The following is a 25,144-nucleotide window of genomic DNA, read 5'->3' on the forward strand; positions in this document are numbered from 1 at the left end:
CTGTAAAAATAAACTCGCTACTGCCTTGTGAAAGTAGGGCCTAAATGAGGACAAAAGTACACCCAGATACGCACCTACTTCAAACGATGCTTTTTTGATCGCAGTAAGTGGCTGTTCAAGGCAGGAGTCTTATATTTGGCACAAGCCAACAGCAAAATTTGCAATAGGTTGGTGGCTGCCAACTTTTCCATCAATCCTCATTTTTTTAGGAACGCCCCCCCCCCAGCAGAAAATTAAAAACGAAGGTCATAATTTCATCCATCCTCAAATTTCACATCCTACTTTAATATCTTTGCAAAAAAAGAGAGAAAAGAATAAAACAGACACAACCGTACTTGTAATAAGTCCCAGTCTCTCACACACAACCATATTTCCTACTCAGGATGGGGGAAGGAGGAAGGGGGGGGGGGGGAGGCTGGATCTGTCACTGGTATTGATACCCTCCGTGACACAATGCAAAAGGTAGTGTATATGCCTGCGCATTTCGTCGCCGAATGACTGAAGAGTCACCACTGCGTTTATATCATCGAGGTTATACTTTGAGCGTTAAACTTTGCAACATGAGCGCTTATTCGGACGGCATGCAGTGAGGTATATTTTGCGACCACCTGTTGTGATCGGGAAAGAAAAGTATTGGATTGGAAGATGATATTAGTGATTATTTAAAAATCAAAACAGAAGGCTAAAGGTGCAATGAAATTCTATCAATTCTGATATAGCCACATCCATGACCTGCTAATTTCGGTGAGTTTGTGATATTTTTTTCCTGAATCATAGAGTGTAACAAAAAAATAAATATATGAATTAATTTTGAATATTAAGTCTATATTTTATCGATGACACGAATATAGCCCTTCTTTCTTTCTTGTCTTGTGCATCCTGGACATTTTTGCCAGAAGCATATCCCGCCACAAGCTACTGCTTTTAGGAAATTACTCCTTCTGTTCACAAGTATGTTATTTTTTGTTCATGAAAATGATTCTGTTTAAATAATTATATTGAAAATGTGATATTTAAAAATGGAAGAACATAAATGTTTATTTCAATGAATGAATAAATATATATGAAAATATGTAATACCAGCATAGGCCAACAGCACAGCATTTTTTAAAACATAACTATATAAAGACATTTTGAAAATAAATAAACAATATATATCATTTGAACATAAAATCACTTGCAGAAGATGGATTTTCATTGTAAGCAAAGTGGCTTAAAATATGACAAACATATTAGATTTATCTAGTGCCTATATAATCATCTTGAATGAGTAGTACTGATGACTGCATATTGTCAAAATACCAACTTAGAAAAAAAGAAAGGAAAAAAGGAAAGAATGAAAGGATGACAAAAAAAAACCGAAGAGGTAAACTACAGAAGGTGTTCTATTTTTTAATGCAAAAACTAAAAACCATTTTGCAAAGTTTTAATTTTACTGTAAAATCATTTTTGCCTATTCTTTTCATAATTTATTCAAATGGGTGCACCAAGCTAAAAATGATGATTCGAACAGATAAAGAAAATCAAATAAACAAATCACTGAAATGTGATCAAAATCGGACAAGGAATAAAGTCATAGGCATGTCTCCATGAATTTTCAATGAATAAACTAATAGTGTCATATCCCCACTTATTCCTTTGCATTTTATTATATGAAATTAGGTTGATTCAATTTTTTCCTTTAAGAACCAAAAATTTGGAATAAAATTGATTAAGCGCATTAGATTATCATTGCTGCAATAAGGGAGACATGTCATTCACACGTGTATGAAAAAAGAAACAACTGTGATTACATGTAATATTATAAACAGATATAAGAAAAAGGAAAGTGGGCATGTGACATCAGTCCATCTAGTGAATATTCCTGTCTACGTGCATATAACTGTTTTCAAAAGATATTACTATACTTTAAATTGGGATATATTTGCTATTTGTTATCAGATTTTGATGAAATTTTCAGCATTTTGCTTTGTGAATTTTACTTTATTTATTTAGATATGAATATTATCAGCCCGGAGCATCCCTTATTTTCTTTCTCTATTGTATGTTGAAAAGGGGATGTAGAAAAGAAATAAACTAATAAAGAATTGTGTTTTTCTGCAACGAACCGAAAAACTTTTTTTTTCAAATGTCTGACGTTTCATTATTACTTCCCGAAATAAATTTCTGATAAATGACCGTTTTCTCTTTTACCAATCACAAAATCAAAACCAATGTTGTTAATTTTCTATAATGCAGAAAAAATTGATTTTTTCTGCAACGAACCAAAAAATAAAATGGTTCATTTTTCTTTTCAAATGTCTGATGTTTCATTATTCCTTCCCGATATAAATTTCTGATGAATGACCGTTTTTCTCTCTTACGAATCACAAAATCGAAATGAATGTTAATTTTTCATAATGCGGAAAATAGATTTTTTCTGCAATGACCCGAAAAGATGGTTCGTTTTTGTCAAATGTCTGATTTTCTTAATTCATTCCCGATACAAATCTCTGATGAATGACCGTTTTCCTCTTTACAATCACAGAATGAAAATCAATTTTGGACCAATACTCCGTTTCAAAATCAGAAAAAGAATTATCCGATGGTTCCTTGATTATGATACGTCTCTCTCCCCCCCTCTCTCATTTCCCCCCTTTTCCCTCGCTTCATCTCCCTCTCATCTATACATCTCTCTATATACATTTTACAAATTTAATGTTGGAAAATTATACTTGCAAGTTCATGAGTGGGCAAACATAGTGAAAACGATAATCAATCTGTCGTTGCTCAGCATTATCGATTTTTTTTTATTAATCATGCTTAGAAAGGAAGAAGATCAAAGGTCTCACTAATGGAAATTTGATTTGACGCCATTATGCAAGGCAATCAATAAATGACATGAGAAGCAGTCTGAGAATATCTAAACCTGATTGAACAGGATAGAGCTTTGATAAAGGTTTAACAGTGCATGTCAGATGGGAATATACAGTATATGCCGCAATATCGCTTTTCCTTTTACTTTTTTTAAAAAATCTAAAGTTTTGCCGTTGATCTGATTCAGGTGAATCTAAAGTTTCATCATTAAAAAAAGGCCCTTCGATTTTTTTTCACATTATCTGTCAGCCCCATGTGAAGATGTTCTATAATGTCTTCTCATTTTTGAGAAGTGGTTTGACATAATATACAGTAGGGTTAAAGCCAATGATACGAAATATATTCTTTTATATTTGAATGGATGATTTTACCATTAATTTAATCGCACCTTTCACACGTGCGACATTTAATCTGTTAAATGCTAATCATACAATTAATTCCCTTAATTTTTCAAACAGTTTTGAAAGTAAAAGGCTTGAGATACGTTCATATCGAATAGAAAGATAGGGAAAAAATAATTTGACCTTCAGTCAATTTTGATTAAAAAAAATTATTTTCATTCATGAGTCATACTATTTTAAATGAAAAAACAACAACAATATTGGTTGTTAACAGATAGCACATTGGCATCCATCATGGAAAGAACTTGATTGTCATGCCTCATGACACAGTAAAGAATGAAATACGAAACCAAATTCAATGTTGCAAAATAAGAACAACGAGTTTTCGCAATTGCAGCGGGGACGGATTCTACAACAAAGTTAATCTAATGAAAATGACCTTTATGTATACCTGACAGCTGAGAGGTCTTTGTTGAATATTTGTGAACCGGTACGGCAACAGCAATTTGTTTTTGTCGAGAGTTCAGGGGGAGCGTTCAATTATTTTTTTGTCCAAGGATGTGCGATAGCTCAAGTCGGTATAGCGGGGGTTTGGGATTCCGGTGACCCGGGTTCGATTCCCACTTGGTGCGCTGGTGTCCTTTGGTAAGGCATTAATCCTCATTACCTGGTCATTCGAAGAGGACCTTAGCCGTCTGTCCTCTGGTTGCTTGCTTACAAGCATTCATACTTTCTTAGCAATCAGGTAAAACACAATCTCCATCATTTACCCATTAACCAAGTTGTCAGATCTGACAACATTTCTTGGATTTGATTGGTTGAGAGGCACTGTTACTATGGCAACAGTCGGATAAAACGAGATTTGTCGGATAAAACCTCCGACAAACCCTTTAATAAAGTGATCCCCAGGATAACCCTGCTTGTTTTGATTCACTTATTTCTGCAAAGGCTACTTTGTCATGAAGGGTTTTGACGATAGATTCTCCACGTTCCAGAAAGCATCTGTGAAGCATCTGCAAAACAAAAACCCTAATGAGAAATGGGAACACCAAGAGCATGGGCGGTGGTTATTTTGAAAGGTTTTAACCATGTAAGGCAGAAAATAGGAAAGACTGTTTTCTAGATTCTCTGGCAGCACCAAAAATGTATTATTTCTTCTTTTTTTCATGAAGGAGGGGATGGGGTGGGGCACATTTTCGTCAATCGAAGTATTGAGATAATTATGAAGTTATACACAGCCTAGATATATCCTTTTTATATTCTCCTTTCTTTCTTCCTTTTTCTCCTCTTCACCCCACCCCCGTTGTCCTACTAAAATTTCATAGGGAACCGTATACCCACCGGCACAGTCCATGTCTGGATGGGATATATCGTGTAGTTTTCATGTGATCATTTTGTAATCCTATGTCTTTTTCGTGCAGACAAAACTTAAACTTGAATTCACATAATTTGATAGAAATCAGACTCATTTTGTCTATTCAAGATAAAGTAATGCGAGCAAAGACTTAACATTATACACAGTTTATAGTTTGAAATCCGTGCATTCCTTGTATAAATGAAGAAACCTACAAAATAGTCTGATTCCGCTTATTCTTTTAATAAAACACGGGGAATGTTGTCGACGAAAATGTCTTCCAAATGAAGCTAAATTTAAAATTATTAGAAGGTTAACGTTCTGTTACTGCCAACCCTTATGAATCCTAACTATGCACATGGTAGAGTAACCGGACTATCGAGTCAAAACTCTTAAGTTTAATCTGGACTTAATTAAATCAAGAATTAATATGGATATGGACGCATCCCATTGCAGTGTTTGAACCAGCGCTAATTAAATCAATGACAAAGATCACGCACGGTTCCAATAATACTAGCCCCGATATACCATACACAATTTATAATCAAATTGCACAGGGTATAGTCACGGTCAAATTCAAGATGTATAAAGACCTATTCATTATGATTCCAGTGCGAAAGGCTACCGTTTATTATAAATCTGTAATGCCAAATGGATTAGATATTTTGAGTTCGTTACAAACGTGAAGGAAATATTTGCTTTTACCCAGAGATATGTAAACTACTTTACCTGTAAAAAATACAATTAAGAATAGTATAAAATAGATAACATTTATTTAAATGCTTTGAGTAAATGAATTATTAAGAATTTAGGGAGAGAACAATTACAGGAGGATTTATGGATACAAGGATAACGGATCTCCCTCTTTCTCACTCACCCCACCCTTTCTCTCACTCACTCTCTCTCCCCCTCCCTCCCTCTCACACAGTCACGACATTCGTTCTCCAGGCAGTTCCTCCTACTCTCTCTCCATTTCTTCGCTCCCCTCTCTCTCAGTGTCTCTTCTCTCCTCTTTCGCCCCTATCACTCTCTCTCTCCCCCACTCTCCTCCCCTCTTCTATCTTTCTCTCTTGCATGGCAGGATGCAGTGGTTTCATGACATTTGCTCCGGCGACTATTCCTCCGCTGCAATCCCACACATTAATGGAATGACCAACACTTCAAGAACACTGTACCATATCCTAAACTTAACCCTAAACTTAACATAAGCCCCATTGAAACCCTAACCTTATATCTTAGACAAAAAAACAACAACCCTGAGTAATTGTCGCCGGATTAAATGTCCTGTCGTCCTGTCACCTACGCGGCTGGGTGGGGGGGGGGGGGGGTAGGCGGGAAGAAAGGGCAGTTGCCCCATCAGAAATTTGTAGAATTTATATTTTTATGAAAAAGATTAACAGAATCCACCATTCCGTTTTTCCTATCTTGGTCGCTTTGCTCTCTCGCTTTCTTAAAAAAATTGTTTTGCTCCTCCCCCCTGACAAAATGTATGCGTACGGCCTTTTGCATGTCCATTTCTCCATTCATCGCTGAAATTGTAAGCTTTGACCTTGCCATTTATATAGTAATAACTCTCTGAATTCCCAACCCATTTAAAAAAAATCACAGTCTCAATTTCCATCTCCTGTTTTAGAGGCAAAATAAATATTGATCTTTTTAAAGAATGATCTTTATAAAGAGGTCCATCTCTATCTGTCTATTGTCGTTCTTTTTTTCGAAACCCATTTTAGTAGAAGGCAACCGTATATGCCTTCTACTTTTATGTCAATTTTGATAGGTCACTCACAATAAATAGAACGTCCTTTGACATTGATATAAATTTGATGTTTCGTCAATATTTGTATAACTTGCCACGTGCACCGCCTTATACAGTAGGAAAAAGGCTCATATTTTCTAGTTCATTTCTTTAAAAACGGTTTTATGATTGATCTCTTTTTGGAGTAATGTTGGGACTTTGAATACATAGAAATACTATCCACAGGAATATACATCGAAATGATAATTGTTTGCCTATACACAGAGCCTGTAAATTAACATCTAGATCATGTAGATTAAAGGACAAGTCCACCCCAACAAAATTTCGATTAAAATAAAAAGAAAAAAATCCAACAAGCATAACACTGAAAATCTCATCAAAATTGGATGTAAAATAAGAAAGTTATGATGTTTTAAATTTTGATTTCACAAAACAGTTATATGCACATCCCAGTCAGTATGCAAATGAGGGAGCTGATGACATCACTCACTATTTCTTTTGTATTTTATTATATGAAATATTCTAATTTTCTCCTGATTGTTCAGTGAAACAAAGTTTTATTTCTCCCTGAACATGTTGAATTACCATTGCTTATCATTTTATGGTTCAGTCATGTTGGCTCTTCTTGTCAAAAATTGAAATAATGTATAATTCGAACAATAAAAAACAAAAGAAAGAGTGAGTGAGGGACATCATCGATTCTCTTGTTTGCATGTGACTAAATTGCGCATGTAAGTATTTTGTGAAGAATAAGCGAAATTTGTAAATGTCATAACCTTCTTATTTTACATCTGATTTTGATGAAGTTTTCAGCATAATGCTTGACTAATTTTTCTCTACTGATTCAAATCAACATTTTTTGAGGTGGACTTGACCTTTAAATGATAAGTGCAAAAATACGGACAGGATGTGATAACACGGCTTCTGCACACTTACTAAGAAGGAACAACAAAATAATGTTATAAAATATCACCAGCAAATGCAAAAACTAATTGTTAGCAATTCCATATCCCACAAACACACACCCACAGATACCTTACACATCCATCCTCACTCACTCTTAAACATCCATCCAATCAACACCCTATCATACTTCACGCATCACCAAACACTCAGCCAAACCACACCTTTCCCATAATAATTTTTTTTTAAACCACGTGCACACGTTTGTATCAATAATGCATGAAGCATTTTAATTCATTTGATGCAAGATAAAAGAGCAAATGTAAATAAAATTGCCTTGGACAAGGTTCGTGCCGGGAATCGAATCCCGGACTTTTAAGGTGTAGGACCCTCGTCGGGCCACTCTGCCACGGCACCTTACACAGCCTTACACACAAACCCCAACTCACTCTCAAACACTCATCAAATCCCACACCCACAACCTTTCATACCTTACCCACTCGCCCAAGCCACGCCAACATTGTCTCATACACGCAAACCCGGACTCACTCTCAAACACTCATCAAACCCCACACCCACAACCTTTCATACCTTACCCACTAACCCAACCCACGCCAACATTGTCTCATACACACAAACCCCACTCACTCTAAAACACTCATCAAACCCCACACCCACAACCTTTCATACCTCAGTCACTCATCCAACCCACGCCAACATTGTCTCATACACACAAATCCCCACTCACTCTAAAACACTCATCAAACCCCGCACCCATAACCTTTCATACCTTACCCACTCACCCAACCCACGCCAACATTGTCTCATACACACAAATCCCCACTCACTCTCAAACACTCATCAAACCCCACACCCACAACCTTTCATACCTTACCCACTCACCCAACCCACGCCAACATTGTCTCATACACACAAACCCCACTCACTCTAAAACACTCATCAAATCCCACATCCACAACCTTTCATACCTCAGTCACTCACCCAACCCACGCCAACATTGTCTCATACACACAAACCCCCACTCACTCAAAAACACTCATCAAACCCCACACCCACAACCTTTCATCCCTAACCCATTATCAAACACTCATCCAAAACACACTCTCCCACAATCACATTCCATTACGCACTTTCAAACACTCGTCCAACCCACACACACTTTTCCATAAGCACATACGCTCTTCTGAAACACTTTTTCAGCCAACAACCTCCAATGCACACACACACCCTCACACATCTAACCCACACCCACACACATCCTCGTCCTCAAACATTCATCCAATCCACACCCACAATCAAATTTATTTACCTCTCTCTTTCTCTTACACACACACACACACACGCACGCACCCACACACCAAATATTCCGACTCCGACAAACCCCACTCAACACAATCACGCACCTTCACACACAACATCATCTTCTATAGGCATGATAGGCCTACATTTAGCTGTAGTATATTCACTTAAGAATACGTTGATCATTGTTATCAAATCAACAACGGATAGGTATTATAGGGTCACTGCTTCGGTGAACGCGGCAATGCCCGGTAAAAAAAAACCATATAAAAAAACGAATAAAAAACACGATACAAACATATATGTTACATATGCATAATCACCTTACTTACAAAAATAGTATTTTCATCTGCTGGTTATCGATATCATTTTTTTTTCTAAAAAATAAGAGTGATTAACATGAAGAATATAAGAAAGCGTGAGCAAAGATGGAAAGTGACATTTGCAAGTGTGGTAATGTTTTCTCTTTTTTTGCTGTTGTTATTGTGTACCCCAGATGATAGCACACTGCACAGGTTCGCCGCGTCACCAGCGACAACTGACATAGCCTGAATATTCAGGTAACTCTCAATTTCCTGGCACTATCATCTTCATGATAGCGTCTTTACCAGTTAGGAAGAGCACTTCTCCAAGGTTAAAGGTTATACAGACTGGGTACGATCTCTAAACGAATTTAGAATACCAATTCACCATGCGACTTCGAGGAACAAATCCCAAACTCTTCGACATCCTCCTCCTCTCCCTCCTCGCCATGGCTCTGCTTTCACAAACCACTGCGACCACGCTGGAAAGTTGGTCCAACTGTTCCGAGACCAAGGACCTCTGGCATGACTCGGCTCGCTGGTCATCGTCGCCGGCGACATCAAGCTCCTCGGGCAAGATACCGCTCTACATTGCCGGCTTCCTGCCCTTCAGCAGCGAATTCTTTGACCAGTTGGTGTGCACCGTGTTGATGGCCGTGGAACACGTCAATGATGACCCGAATCTCCTGGCGGACTATGAGCTTCGTTTCATCTGGAACTGGACTCAGGTATATATTTGAAATAATTTCAGTGCGTGCGTTACAGTTTTAAGCTGATAGGTGTAGATGTTATGTCGATTTTTCCCACGTTCGGAGAGAACCGCAGTAAACAAGACCGGGGGCGGTGGTGGGGGGGGGGGGTGTTCCTTTCCTGGCATCCTCGTGGAAGCGGGGTTAATTTCTACAAAACAATATAGCCCTACACTATAACTCAATTTTAGTGTACGATGAGTTAGTTGTTTAATCATGTAGTTTATCAAGCACCTGCTTTCTGGGTTTTTTTTACACCTTCTATGTACATAATTTACATACTCTATTTTACATTCATTGTTTTTGTATTTTCATGATATTACTGATTTGAATATTCTACATGAAAAATTGATAAAATGTCAATCGGAAGAAAATAAATCTTTCATTGAATTGAATGACATTGACGAAATCAATGCGGTCAATGAAACACGGAGGCAAGTGAACACAGCAATATTTCTCACATACTTAACAATTGTATCCATTTATATGAAACTTTAAATCACAGTTATAAACACAACAACCTTATAAATATCTGAAATATGAATTTGGAACCAAGGTTTTAATTGTGAATCATCTCCCAATATAATCTTAAAGATTATTAACAGTCTTTCCTTTCTGCAGTCTTTTCCTTTTCATTTGCTCATTGTGCCATTTCCAATCAATTTATAGAATTAAATATTGGGACCTGTGATGTCCTATAATCATTTCACAAGGCACCCTTATTGGTTCTACCCATGATTTCTTCATACTTATCATTTTATCTCGCCTTAAATAATAATAATATAAGGTATTTATATTGCGCACATATCCACCTTGTTAGGTGCTCAAGGCGCTCCTATATTACTCGGCTAAGCTAGGCGTTCATAGCGCACACAGCTTTTTAAGGAATTACTTCCTACCGGTACCCATTAACCTCAACTGGGTTGAGTGCAGCACATTGTGGATCAGTTTCTTGCTGAAGGAAATAACGCCATGGCTGGGATTCGAACCCACGACCCTCTGTTTCAAAGTCCGAAGACTAATCCACTGGGCCACAATGCTCCACAGTGAGCAAATTAGTTTTCAGTGAACAAATCTGGACTGTTTAACCCTTTTTTGCTCTATATATTTCCCTTATTTTCCTTTCCTTCTAAAGTTTAAGTTATTGATAATTTACCCTTATCATCCATTGTAATATATACACTGCAAAAACTCTGGCGTTGATTTAACACCAGCCCGGAATCTATGTACATGTATATATCCACACCAGAGAAATATTAAAACAACACCAGTTTGAAATCAAACCGATGCTGTTTGAATACTAACTGGTGTTATATTAAACACCTATAGGCCTATGGTGTTAGACCAAAACGAAACTGGTGTTGTTTATTAACACTTCTCTGGTGTGGACATATGTAGATTCCGGGCTGGTGTTAAATCAACATCAGAGTTTTTGCAGTGTAATATATTAAAAATTATATGCATTGCATATAATTTTTAATGAAGCAACCTGTTCAAGGCTCGCTCGGTTCGCACACTCTGCGTATCTCCCATGATATTTACAAACCCCTTGAAAGACCATTATGGTCACCATTCTGTCTTCCAACTAATGAAAATTCGCTTGCTCGCATCAACACAACAAATCCATTGCAATATACCCATAAAAAATGGCGATAGATTTTTGGCGTATTATACATTTACAGTGTATAAGGGAAGGCGGGGTAAGTTTTGACACTTTTGGCATTTTGCATGTTTAGAATTGATATGACTATATTGTAGAAATAAGTACCCTGCCTTTAAATTTGATTCTTGGGAAATCTTTTTCACCAATATATAACTTTCTACCCCACACTGAAAGTCATCGTGACCTTTGAAAAAAAAACGATGTCAAATGGCTCAACTTGCCCCATCTGTGGGGTAAGTTGTGCCACCGTCTGGGGTAAGTTGAGCCACAAGAACTATGTACAAAATGTAGGGGAAGGCGGGGTAAGTTGAGCATAGGGGCAAGTTGAACCACCACCCCCAGGCCAATAATGAATGAGTCAGACATTGTGGTGGTGTCATGTATTGATGACCCATAGCATAACCCCTAACCCCACCACATTGTTTCCAACTTTGAAACAAGGAGTAGTTTTTTAGAGGGAAAAATATGAATTTCAGCCAAAAAAGTAAAAAATAGTGTGAAATAGATAAGTGCTTTATAAACACACACGTCTTTAAATATAATAAAGACATGATAACAACATTATTAGTCCAGGTATGGATCTCCATTCTTGTCATAGTCTTTTATATGATGGATGCATAATAAATGTGTGGATACAAAATTATCGCACTAAGTTCGGACTGGGGTAAGTTGAGCCAAACAGCATGGGGCAAGTTGAGCCATGGTAATTCCTATGGTAATGTATCTTAAGAAACAAACAAACAAACAAACCATAAAATTCGATTGAAATTAAGGCTGGAAGGGGCAAATTTACATGACTGCTCTTTTCCTTTTACAGGATGTTAGTATTTATAGAGAATTAGCAAGTGAAAAGACTTTAAACAAAAATTGACGTGCTGGTTCTCCCCTCATACATTTTGTACATAGTTTTTGTGGCTCAACTTACCCCAGAAGGTGGCTCAAACTTACCCCATATATGGGGCAAGTTGAGCCATTTGACATCGTTTTTTTCAAAGGTCACGATGACTTTCAGTGTGGGGATAGAAAGTTATATATAGGTGGAAAATATTTCATCAGAATTAAATTTCAAGGCAAAGTACTTATTTCGACAAGATTATTAATCCTATCAATTCTAACATGCAAAAAGCAAAAACTGTCACAACTTACCCCGCCTTCCCCTATGCGGGAAGAACCAGGATGTCAACTTTTCATTTAAAGTCTTTTCACTTGCTAATTCTCTATAAATAACATCTTCTAAAAGTAAAAGAACTGTCATGTGAATTTGCTCCTTTCTGCCTGCATATCAATGGCTTCTTACATTTTCTTATTTTTTTTTTTTATTATACATCACCATAAGAATTACCATGGCTCAACTTGCCCCATGTTGATTTGGCTTAAATTACCCCAGTCCAAACTTATTGCGATATTTTCACATCCACACATTTTCTTATGCATTCATCATGTAAAACAGTATGACAAGAATGAGAATCCATACCTGGGCTAACAATATTGTTGTTATTTCTATAATACATTTAAAGACGTGTGGGGTAAAAAGCACTTATCTATTTTACACCTTTTTTTTTTTACTTTTTTGGCTGAAAATTGTATTTTTCCCTCTAAAAAAGTACTTTTTGTTTCAAAGTTGAAAACAAAGTGGTGGGGTTAAGGGTTATGCAATGGGTCATCAATATATGACACCACCATAATGTCTGACTCATTCATTATTAGCCTGGGGTGGTGGCTCAACTTGCCCCTATGCTCAACTTCCCCCGCCTTCCCCTACCTACGTTGAAATTGCCCGTGATGTAATAATTACACACCGTTTGAAAGACTTTTTGGGGGGACAACATTCTGACTTTTAAATACTGAAAATTTGCACGCTCGCTTTGCTCGCTCGCATGTATATATTAACTGAAATTCATTAGTTTTTATCACAACAGATCCATATACAATAAAGCCATTGAAAAATTCGTGATATGCTTTTAACTGAAAGATGGCTTTATTATACACACGGTTGTATACTCTATCATAGCCCTTGGTGTGTGAGTGTCCCCCACATTTGAATTTTCAGGTCAATATATTGCTATCATCGTGATTCATCCCCCACACTGCAATAACTCTGGTGTTGATTTAACACCAGCCTGAAATCTATATATGTCTACACCAGAGAAGTTTTAAACGACACCAGTTTCGTTTTGGTCTAACACCAGATAGGTGCTTGTACAACACCAATTAGTATAAAAAACAGCATCGGTCTGATTCCAAACTGGTGTTGTTTCAATACTTCTCTGGTGTGGACATAATAGATTCCGGGCTGGTGTTAAATCAACACCGGAGTTTTTGCAGTGTACTGTTCATACCGGATTTACCCCATTCACTACAACAAAGAGTTTAGCTAGCATGTGAGAAGGGTATAAACAAAACTGAAGGATGCGCACCAGAATTTGGTAAAGACTTGACAAATCGGTCATAACTGCAAGCACTAGCTCATTTATCAAAGGCTTTTCACTCTCTAGGAGTCATCTACTTGACAGCCATGCATTAATACACAATTTCATTAAAGTTTTCTCCATATCTCGAATGTATACAAACTCAGCAATAGCTAGGTCCATGTAATATAGGTGAGAATTGTATAACCCACATTTTAAGGTTTACCATGAAACGGCTAATGTTAGTTCATTTATCTTAAAAAAATCATTCCCCCATACAATAATTTTTTTAAATAAGAAGATTATGTTTTCTTGCAAAATGTGTCACATAGCATCATTGCAACATTATATCATTTAACCTTTTTATGTTTTCTTGGGGGTTTCCCTCTGTATAATTTTAGAATACAATACTTAAGTCAGTTCGAAATGGGCAATTTGTTAATTTCTCTGTACTATTCGAAGCCAATGGTATTTTTTAGTTGTTGTTTGTTCAAGACCTATTCTAAGAAATGAAACTGTGTAATGAAATTCAGTATCTCAATCGCAAAGTATCTCAATGACGAAAAAAAAATCCCCGCACGACATGCGTTTGAAAAAGAAACTAAATATCGGAAATTCGTAACGGCATCTTCATATAATTTGATACACAATCTTGATTTGGTCTCGATCCAATTATAATTTTCACCGATGCGTGTTCAAGGTCGTACTAAAACACGAGTATCTATTGATCTCTGTCGGCAGTAAGGAGCTACACGGGTTTTTTTCACCAAGTGATACACAGTGCATGCTGGGAATATCCATGATTAGATAATGGTCAGTGGCGTAGCACTGGTCAACTAGTAATAGGGGCGTCTGTGAGGGTAAGGGCGCCATTAAGTTTGTTTCCGTGACTTTTCGGATTATATATATTTGTAGGCATATGATTAAAAAATACATGCACTGCAAAAACTCCGGTTTTGATTTAACACCAGCCCGGAATCTATATATGTCCACACCAGAGAAGTGTTAAACAACACCAGTTTCGTTGTGGTCTAACACCAGAAAGCTGTTTATACAACACCAATTAGTATTAAAACAGCATCGGTTTGATTCCAAACTGGTGTTGTTTCAATACTTCTCTGGTGTGAACATAGATTCCAGGAAAGTGTTAAATCAACACCGGAGTTTTTGCAGTGTGGGGCGTTCGTAGGTATGGTGACTTATCGGGGATTATCTGTTAGCTTTATTGATTTATTTCTCATTTCCGATACAATACAAAGAATGTAGTTATATAACCATACATTTCAGCATAAAGAATGTAATAGAATATATTATTGCTTCTGAAATGAACATAAATTTGAGCAGGGATAGCTCAGTCGGTAGAGAAGTGGTATCGCATTCCGATGATCCGGGCTCGATTCCAACTATGCACTCTGGTGCCCATTGCTAAGGCAATCATTCTCATAGCCAGGTCCATCGAACATGTCGTAGAGGACATCAAGCCTACGGTCCTTTGGTTTATTACTTCCTTCTTAGCAATTTAAAGTAATAAATCATTACCATCAACATTCAGTCTCATATCATCAATGTGGAGCGTTGTGGCCTAGTGGATTAGTCATCTGACTTGAAAACAGAGGGTCGTGGGTTGGAATCCCAGCCATTGCGTAATTTACTTCAGCAAGAAATTGATCCATACTGTGCTGCACTCAACCCAGGTGAGGTGAATGGGTACAGGTAAGATTAATTCCTTGAAATGCACTGAGCGCTGAAAGGCAGCTCGAGCTAAAGCTGGGGGTAATAATAATAATAATAATAAACAATTCGCCTCGGAATAAATTATTTCTAGATAGATAAGAATAATTAGGAATTTTGCGTATGTGCATGAAATGTGAATATTTAGCTATACCGTGTACATTTTGTGGAAATATATATACATTATGAATTCATGCAAAAAAAAAATAAGTTAAACCACGCGATATAGCATATCACCTCCTCCCACATCTCATTCCTTCTTTATGCATTTTGTTATGAATTGAATCGACTCGTTATAATCCATGTGCATAATTATTATCTCATGATTTACGTTTGTTTATGTATATTCATTTTATGTTGCCCTGTATACTGTTCGTCTAGAACAGATAACCTGGGCATATTGTTTCCATTTTATCAATAAAAGTTGATTAATATATGACTGATATAATAGAGGTCCATTTCTCACCCTTTTCACCACCGGCGGTACAGTGTAAATTGTGCATTGTCATATCCAGATACATTAATATTGCCTTGGAGGTCAATGTCGTCGAAGTATATTCGCTGGACAACCGTCAATCACATATCGAATTTCTATTTGACCGTGAATTCACTTAAGAAGCTGTGTGGCTGCCCTAATTAAAACCCGAGAATTTGTTCAAACCTACCTGATAACTATCATACCACTCATGCTGTTACTTCCCAACACCTTTGTGATGGTATGACTCACGGCAGTATGCAGTGGATGCGGGGATGGGAAGGGGAAGGGGGGGGGGGGTTGATGGGTCAGTCGGCCCACCTAGCATATATCCAAACCATAGCCTACTATTTAGATTATATTTAGATTTATTTATTTCCATTCAACAATTTTTTTCAAAATATAATCAAAGTAACAAAACATATTCAATATAATACAAGCAGATCAATGAAATTTCGTAACAAATCTTGAATATAAATTAAACAATACTACAATGTGTTCCAATAATTTTATCTATGAAAATAATGTAGAAATTCATGCATTTTAAGAATACAAATACATAAAAAATTAGCATAAAATGTTGAAATTTCAACGCAAATTTGTAAAATAATGTCCCTAGTGACCAGCAAGGTACCTGCGATCTCTCTTGATCACACATAATTCTTGAAAAAACCCACCCCCAGTAAAAAAAAACAAGAACAAAATGTGTACATTTATACCGTGCGTCCCAGAAAAAAACGAAACCGAGATTTAACGATGATTTATCATAAATTAATCACAAATACAATAAGAAAGTGACCTACCACACCATAAAGCTTAGAATCCCCTCTTTCATCTGATATTACTTAAACTATTCCTCATTCACGCATGAGTGAGCAAAGAAGGAAGGGGTTTATAAGAGCTATTTAGAGATTTTGAAAATGATGGTGGTTAAAGAGGATGGGGGTAAAACTTTTTTCCGTCAATATTATGATTATTTTACAGGCACTTCCGGGTCCAGCCCTCCAGCTTTTCTACGACATGGTATACAATTCCCCTCAAGTGGTCATGGCGTGGGGGCCGACCTATTCCAGGGTAGGGGAAGTCCTCAATCGTGTAGCTGCTCAATATCATTTGGTACAGGTAGGTCTATGGATAGCATGACACTTAAAAGCCTTGAGCCCACAAATGATTTGATGGTCCGATCCTTCTTATCATATTGGTTAATCCATTGTTAATGTATTGCTTTATACATGTATAATGCTGATGTCACTTTATACCTATGTATTTTAGCAACATGAACAATATCTTATGACCTGATGATTGTATGTGTATAATCATCATTGCTTGTTTGTAATTGTATACAGTTGTATAGTTTGTTATCTAGGGCCTCATGGGAGATCAACTTTTGCTGAATGACCTACCTTGGTGAAATATGAACAAACGAATAAATAATAAATAAACAAATCACAATGGCTACCCTCTCCAGCCATTTTTTTTTCTGTAATCAGAGCTATTCCGGCGTTTATGTAATCAGCCAACTTTAGTTTCTAGTTTTATAATTTTAGTGAGGATCACTGTTCATACTAGACACAGTAAAAACGCTGTTCATTTTCTTTTATATAACACAGTTTACTATATGAACTTTACAGTAGTTGTTTAAGCCGTTTAAGCAATTTTTTAAAATCTTAAACGAAAAGTACAATTTTTGATATGTAATTCTCAATGAATTAAGCATGGTTGTTTAAACTGCTGAACAACTAATGTAATTATGTTCATATATTAAATAGCGTTGTATTACATTTTAAACGGCTTATTTCTACTGTGTAAATCAAACAGAAGATAATGAATTGAGTTAATCGATCTCTCGCGCTTTGTCTGTGAAATTTCTTTGATAACAATCCTACTTTTCATCCATTTCCTTTTAAACACCATATCTTCTCAGGTGGGTGTTTCATAAAGCTGTTCATAGGTTGAAAGCGACTTAAAGAACGACTGGTAGACCTTTTTTCCGCGCTAAAACCATCGCCACTGAACATGTTGGTGTATACTATTTACCACGAGAAGTATTACCAGTCGTTCTTAAAGGACAAGTCCATCCCAACAAAAACTTGATTTGAATAAAATGAGAAAAATTCAACAAGCATAACACTGAAAATTTCGTCAAAATCGGATGTAAAATAAGAAAGTGATGGCATTTTAAAGTTTTGCTTATTTTCAACAAAATAGTTATATGAACGAGCCAGTTACATCCAAATGAGAGAGTTGATGACATCACTCACTCACTATTTCTTTTGTATTTTATCATATGAAATATGAGATATTTTTATTTTATTCCTGCCTGAACACGTGGAATTCCATTATTTTAACATTTTGTGCTTAAGGCAAGGAGGTCCTAATCGTCAAATTCGTAAAAATTGAAATATTGTATAATTCAAACAATAAAAAACAAAAGAAATAGTGAGTGAGTGACATCATCGACTCTCTCATTTGGATGTAACTGGCTCGTTAATTTAACTATTTTGTTGAAAATAAGCGAAACTTTGAAATGTTATAACTTTCTTATTTTACATCCGATTTTGATGAAATTTTCAGCATTGTGCTTGTCTGATTTTTCTCTATTGATTCAAATCAACATTTTTCTGAGGTGGACTTGACCTTTAAAGTCGCTCTGAACATACGAACGGCTTTATGAAACACTCACCTGGGCCCCCGTAAATAAAAAGATTGATCCAAACAATCGTAACTATGGAAATCCATCGGTATCATAATTTTTTTCTTTAGGAAATTTGCGCAAATTGCTGAGTAAATAAAGAGAATCACGCTGAATCTTCAAGAGGACGATTAATGTATGAATATACATCATAGTAAGACAATATTTTGAACAAACATGCGTGTAAGACGTTGACGTTGTCGGCCGTCCATAGTTGTGATTGATCGGATCAATTGCAACTAAGTAAGACGGGAACCTGCTCTCACTTCTTTAATTATTTATACTACAGTCACACCAATGAAACCGACTCCAAATCAACCGATGGCATGACATTGGTAATAAGCTTTGATCGGTCTGGAGTCGGTTTCGTTGGTATGACTGTAACCGAAACCGACTCCAAACCGACCAATGGCATGTCATTGGAAATAAACTTTGATCGGTCTGGAGTCGGTTTCGTTGTGTGACTGTAACCGAAACCGACTCCAAACCGACCGATTATATGTCATTGGAAATAACGTAATAGCTTTCATTGGTCTGGAGTCGGTTTTGTTAGTGAGACTGCAACCGATCCGACTCCGAACCAACCGATGGCATGTCATTGGTAATAACGTAATAGCTTTGATCGGTCTGGAGTCGGTTTCGTTCGTATGACTGCAACCGATCCGACTCCGAACCAACCGATGGCATGTCATTGGTAATAACGTAATAGCTTTGATCGGTCTGGAATCGGTATCGTTGGGTGTGACTGCGGCATTGTGTCCCTTTCTTCTAGGTTGGGATCGCCCAGTTTCAGGCGAATGAGCAACTGGTCGAGACCTACCCATACACCGTTCAGATCTACCCTGCCAACTCGGTGTTCAACCCGGCTAGGATCGCCCTGATGAGAGAAATGAAATGGAAAAGAGCGGCCATTATGTACCAAAACGTCAATCTCTTTAGAGATGTAAGTTAATACCTCACGTCACATATCCCCTTCGGCGGCCGTACGGCGAGTTGTAACAGTCGTTTTAACACTTTTTGTATCAGCTATGTGGCGGTTTAAATAATCATGAATAAAACGACCGTTTTCGACTGGTCGGGCGGCCGCCGTATGGGAAATGTGACAGGTATAAAACTTAAGCTTAAACTTATTCATTTATAATTATACCTCTGTTGATTTATAGCGAAAATGAAGGCCATAATAATAAATATATATAAATATATAAATATTAATCATCGTTCCAAACTTCCTTCATAATGTCATGTTTGTTTTATATAAAAGAGTAGGCCTACACATGCGTTATTGGTTCTCAGTAAGTAGGGCGTGTAGTAGGGCGGGAATCTCTCACTAAAGGTAGGGGGGGGGGCAATTAGGAGCTGGGATTTCCGCCCATGCCTACATGTCCCCTTGCGTGTTAATTATTTTGTATTGCATTCCCGTTATTTAATATACGACTCGTACAGCAGAAGGAATCCTGTATTTCTAATGCATTTTGTTTTAACCTACATTTTCTTAGGCATTATAGACAAAGAAATGTAAATTCACACAAAACTTGTCTATTATGACAGTGGTGATAATATTTCGCGTTGTGATGCGATCTTTTATTTTCTTACTCTCCGTCTCTCTCTCTCTCTCTCTCACTCTCCTTGTCTTTTCATATTTCGATGTAGTACTCCAGTTTTAGCCTGTAATGTTATAGTTCACATGTTTCTCATCATACTTTTAAAAAACTAGAAGTTTGCATTACTCAACTTCAAGTTCATGACCGCTTCCTCCTTTTTTTTGTTTACTTATTATCCCCATGTATGATGTACATACCATTCTAGACATGTCATGTTGGGTATGAAAATACCAGAAGAAAAATCATTATGTTTCACACGTAGGAGATGGTTGAATTAGCAACAATGATGCAAGGAGAAGGACTGAATACAATTTCTATCGAAACTGTCAACGAGGATCCAAGGACGAATATTCAAAGCTTAAAGGTAGGCAATGTATCTAATTCTCAAAATACTTTCTTCAATCATTTCTAAGTCAATTATGCTTATGGAAAGCCTTTCTATTGAACCTTTTTTCAAATTCTTGCTCAACTTCTTGTGGTTATCAGAATTACCTAGATCTTGGAAGTTTGTTGTTAAATTATCAAATGACCAACTTTTGAATGATTAATCTCTTTCCCTCCGTATGCTCATGAGAATGTCTTAAGCTATCATTATTTGTGTTTGTTGAATCTAATTTTGATATGAACATATACTGTCTTGACTATGGCCAGCTACTTGAAATGTGTCTTTGTTTAATAAATCGGAATGTTAAGCCCGAATCAATACGAATTCTACTAGTATGACAGTTTTCTTGTTCTCCTATTAATTGGTAGGAAGTTTTACACGGGTCGTGTGGTCCAGTGGTTAGAGCATTGGACTCATAATCGCAAGATTGTGAGTTCGAATTCCTACTCTGCCATTGTCTCTACACAGCAAAAATTGTGAAGTTAACCGGTTTACATAGAGGACCACACCAGTTATTTTACACCGGTGTTAAATTGGTGGTGTTAGTTTTACACCTATAGGTGTTATAACAACACCTTTTGTTGTTACATATACACTCTTTGGTGTTACGTTTAATCTGTAGGGTGTAATTTTAACATCTCAGGGTGTGGTCCTCTATTAACACCAATTGGTGTCAGTTTTAACACCGCAGTTTTTACAATGTACTTTGATGAAATTGGTTATATACCAGCTTGGCGTTTACCAGCAAAAATGCTGTCCAGCCGAGTTCCTACTGGAGTTACCATAAACAGAAACAGAAACAGAAAAGCGCAAACAAGGTTACTTTGTTATGGTGATTGATACTTCGAATGTGAGTTTGATCTATAAGCATGATAAGGGTCCAATGTTTTTAACGGTCATGCCCACCTCAGGAAAATATTGATTTGAATCAATCATGTCAATATGGGAAATTAGACAAGCATAATCTGACAATTTCATCAAAATCGGATGTAAAATAAGAAAGTTATGACCTTTTAAAGTCTTGCTTATTTTTCACAAAATATTTATATGCACAGTTATTTCTTCACATGCAAATGTGAGAATCGATGATGTCCCTTACTCACTATTTTTTTTTTTTTATTGTTTGAACCATACAATATTTTCATTTTTTTTACAGATTTGGCCATAAGGACCAACTTGACTGAACAATAAAATGTTAAACAATGAATATTCCACATGTTCAGGGAGAAATAAAACATTGTTTCACAGGACAATGAGGAGAATATTTGAATATTTCATATTTCATAAAATAAAAAAACAAAAGAAATAGTGATTGAGTGATATCATCAGTTCCCTCATTTGCATACCGGGCGGGAAACTATTTTGTGAAATTAAGCAAAACTTAAAAAAATGTCATATCTTTCTTATTTTTCATCCCATTTTGATGGAATTGTCAGTGTTCCTGTCGTTTGATTGTTCTTTTTTATTCAAATCAAGTTTTTCTTGGGGTAGACTTGTCCTTTAACATATTTTAAATAAAACTTGTGCATTGTATACTTTCATGATCATGTCTTCTCTTTTTCTGCTTCTTTTCTCTACTTGTTCTTTCTCCTCCTTCAATTTTCTTCTTCACTCCGGGGGGGGGGGGGGGGGGAGGAGGCAGTCAAATATATGGCTGTACACACGCGTGAGCAAGTTATTTTCAAACATCCACTAAACGAGATTTTCTCTGTGTGCAAAATAACCCCCTTTATATATCTACGCATTTTGGCCCCTAAACATGTTGTCGCCAAAACATGACCTCGGGGAAAAAGCTTGGGTAAAAACACACCCTAAACACGTTTGGCTAGTCTTTAGAAAAAAACAAGCTTTGGGGGAAAGGAAAGAAACATACCCTAAATACGTCTGACCCCGTGATTGACCATTGACCAGTCTTTCAAAACCACCCCTTTTCTAGAAAATCAGTGTTTTTTATACCCTTTACGAATCCACGCCTAGACCGCGTCCAAAACTGAAAAAAACACCCCTTTCAACGCGTTTTTGGGTCACGCGTGTGTACAGCAATATATTTGACTGCCCCCCCCCCCGGGTCTTCACTTCTCGTTCATCACTTGAAAACATGCGTAGGAAGCGCCCCTGCCCTGTAAAGCGACGCCCATTATTCTATTTTCCAATCCCGTTCGATTTCCGACATCCTCGGACTTGTCGAAAAGCTTCGTGACATGTTCGATTTATCAACGTAGTTTGAAATTCTGCCCGTGTAATAATAAACTCGTATGTCCTTTATAGTGGTTATTTTTCTTTCGTGCGAATCAGGCGGTCAATTTAGATGATTACAAAATCGGCGTCTCGATCTTATATATCGAAGCCGCCCATCCGGTCTCGTTGGCTAATCCATTTACCTTTGATTTCTCCTTTGTCCTGTTCATATCTCTTACAATAGCCAATGCATGATCAAAAGAGACGGCCACGCCAGGTTGATTCAATATTACTTTTACTCGTCCAACGTATCGAATACAGTTAATCTTATCTAGTAATAAGACGGAGACGTTTTTATTAAATTATTCGCCGCACTGATAGAATTATCACATAACCCGAGTGGTCATGCGTTGATTTTGTAACCGATCAGTGTTGTAACCAAGGTCTCGTTTCAAAACGACTTGTTGTAACAAAAAATGAACAGTTTCTAAACCAAATTAGCCAATCAGATTAAAGGATTTCGGTAGCTTATTATTGAAAATTTGTTACTAAAACAAGTTTTATGAAACGGACCCCAGATAAAAAAAATAATAATGATAATAACGTTTCATTTACCCAGGGTAGCCACTTCAGTTAGTAAACTGCTCTACCAGCGGGCCCTGCATCACATTATATGTTATTATTACCCTTCTCCAGTCTAAATGCTGAGCGCCTAGCAAGAAGGCAGAAGGTCCCATTTTTATAAGTCTTCGGTATGACTCGGTCGAGGATCGAACCCACGACCTCCCGTTCATGAGGCGGACGCTCTACCACAGATGGACGTACCACGGGCAAAGGAATAGCATTCGGAATCTTTGATTCGGATTGTCTTTGGCGCGGAGGCGGTGCCGCCATATAGGAGGGGGGGGGGGGGCGCTGGGGCAAAGGAGAAAATAAGAAGACAGAAGAGTATAAAAAATAGCTGCAGGTTGTGTAACTGTATTAACCCTGTAATTCTTGATTAGAAGTAAAAAGGAAAATCGTAAGTCATTTTATATCCCCCTTCTATCTCGATACTGGAGTGGTGATCCTGACTTAGCGAGATGGTATCCGGGAAGGAAATTGGGAACGGGAAAACATCAAGAGAGCGAATGGCGAAAACATTATGCAGACATGGTAAAAGGAGACGGGGAGGGGGTGGGGGTCATATTTTTCCTGAGATCTTTCAATGAAATTATATACTGTTTTCATCATAATGCACCAATCCTCTTGATAAATACGACATCCACCTTTCCTCGGCTTGCCAAGTGTATATATAGCCCATTTATACATTCGCTAATAAGTGGATATTTCTTATGTATACATATTAAGAGTTGTTTAATGTGAAATTAACCCAGATGTACGAATGCAGACATTATCAGGAATGTTTATTTGAGGGCCTCCGCCATAATTTTCCGTGATCTAATTTTGCATTCATCCATCTTAATCAAGCTTCCTCGCTAGGCAATTTATATAATCCGTTGTTTGATACCGCGCGGCCAAAATGTATAAGATGGGCTTGCAATAAAAGTGCCTCAATAATAGATTAGTGACTCCAAGTCTTACATTGCCTTGAGTTCTTCGGTAAAATGTCTCTATTCGAATACATTCTGTTAATTGTGTACTGAAGTGGAAATATGAGCTCGTATTCTGCACTCGGGTTTAATTTAAACTCCGGTCTATAGTTGCCGTTTAACTTTGGAAAGCCCATTCATCTATTAATCTCTAAAAGTATATGTCTAAACATTCACCCCCTTCACAATTTTCTGGGAATGATCATGATGATAAAATTCATTAGTTTTCTCCGCAATATAATGAATGGGTATAGTGACTATAAGTAGCATAACGTACCCTTTCTTTTATGTAGTTGTCGCATGTTCTTGTCAGGATCAATCTTACCATCCCTAACGTTTTTCTTTTTCTTTTTCCTAACTTGTCTAACTCTGAACCGATTTCCTTACCTACTACTTTCCACATATCTCGATCTTGACAATATACAATTATGCATGAATGTAATTTTAGTAGCTTTATTCACAGCAAAAATTGTGGTGTTAACCATTGTACATAGAAGACCACACCAGTTTTTTTTACACCGGTGTTAAATTGGTGGTGTTAGTTTTACACCTATACACTCTAAAAAATTAAGTGCTAATTCAGCTCTTAAAGAGCGTGTATAGTGACTGCACTTCGGAGTGCTGATTTTTCTCGTTCAAATTTGAACTAGACAAATCAGCACTCGGAAGTGCAGTCACTATACACGCTCTTTAAGAGTTGAATTAACACTTCATTTTTTAGAGTGTAGGTGTTATTACAACACCTTTGGTTGTTATATTTACACTCTTTGGTGTTATGTTCAATCTTTAGGGTGTAATTTTAAAAACCTCAGGGTGTGGTCCTCTATTAACACCAATT

General features: G+C 37.0%; 1 protein-coding gene across 1 annotated transcript in view; it reads left to right on the forward strand.

The window, feature by feature from the left end:
* Positions 1 to 542: 542 nt before the first annotated feature.
* The window catches only part of LOC121428499 (gamma-aminobutyric acid type B receptor subunit 2-like), a 56,318-nt gene continuing 31,716 nt past the window's right edge, over positions 543 to 25,144 (forward strand). The window contains exons 1-5 of the mRNA XM_041625133.1: positions 543 to 744; positions 9,027 to 9,560; positions 16,843 to 16,980; positions 19,323 to 19,493; positions 20,414 to 20,515. Of these exons, the coding sequence (XP_041481067.1) occupies positions 9,222 to 9,560; positions 16,843 to 16,980; positions 19,323 to 19,493; positions 20,414 to 20,515 (750 nt within the window). The 5' untranslated portion in view covers positions 543 to 744; positions 9,027 to 9,221. The remainder of the gene's footprint in view (positions 745 to 9,026; positions 9,561 to 16,842; positions 16,981 to 19,322; positions 19,494 to 20,413; positions 20,516 to 25,144) is intronic.

This window comes from Lytechinus variegatus, chromosome 15 (genome assembly GCF_018143015.1).
Source record: "Lytechinus variegatus isolate NC3 chromosome 15, Lvar_3.0, whole genome shotgun sequence".
Classification (NCBI taxonomy): Eukaryota; Metazoa; Echinodermata; class Echinoidea; order Temnopleuroida; family Toxopneustidae; genus Lytechinus; species Lytechinus variegatus.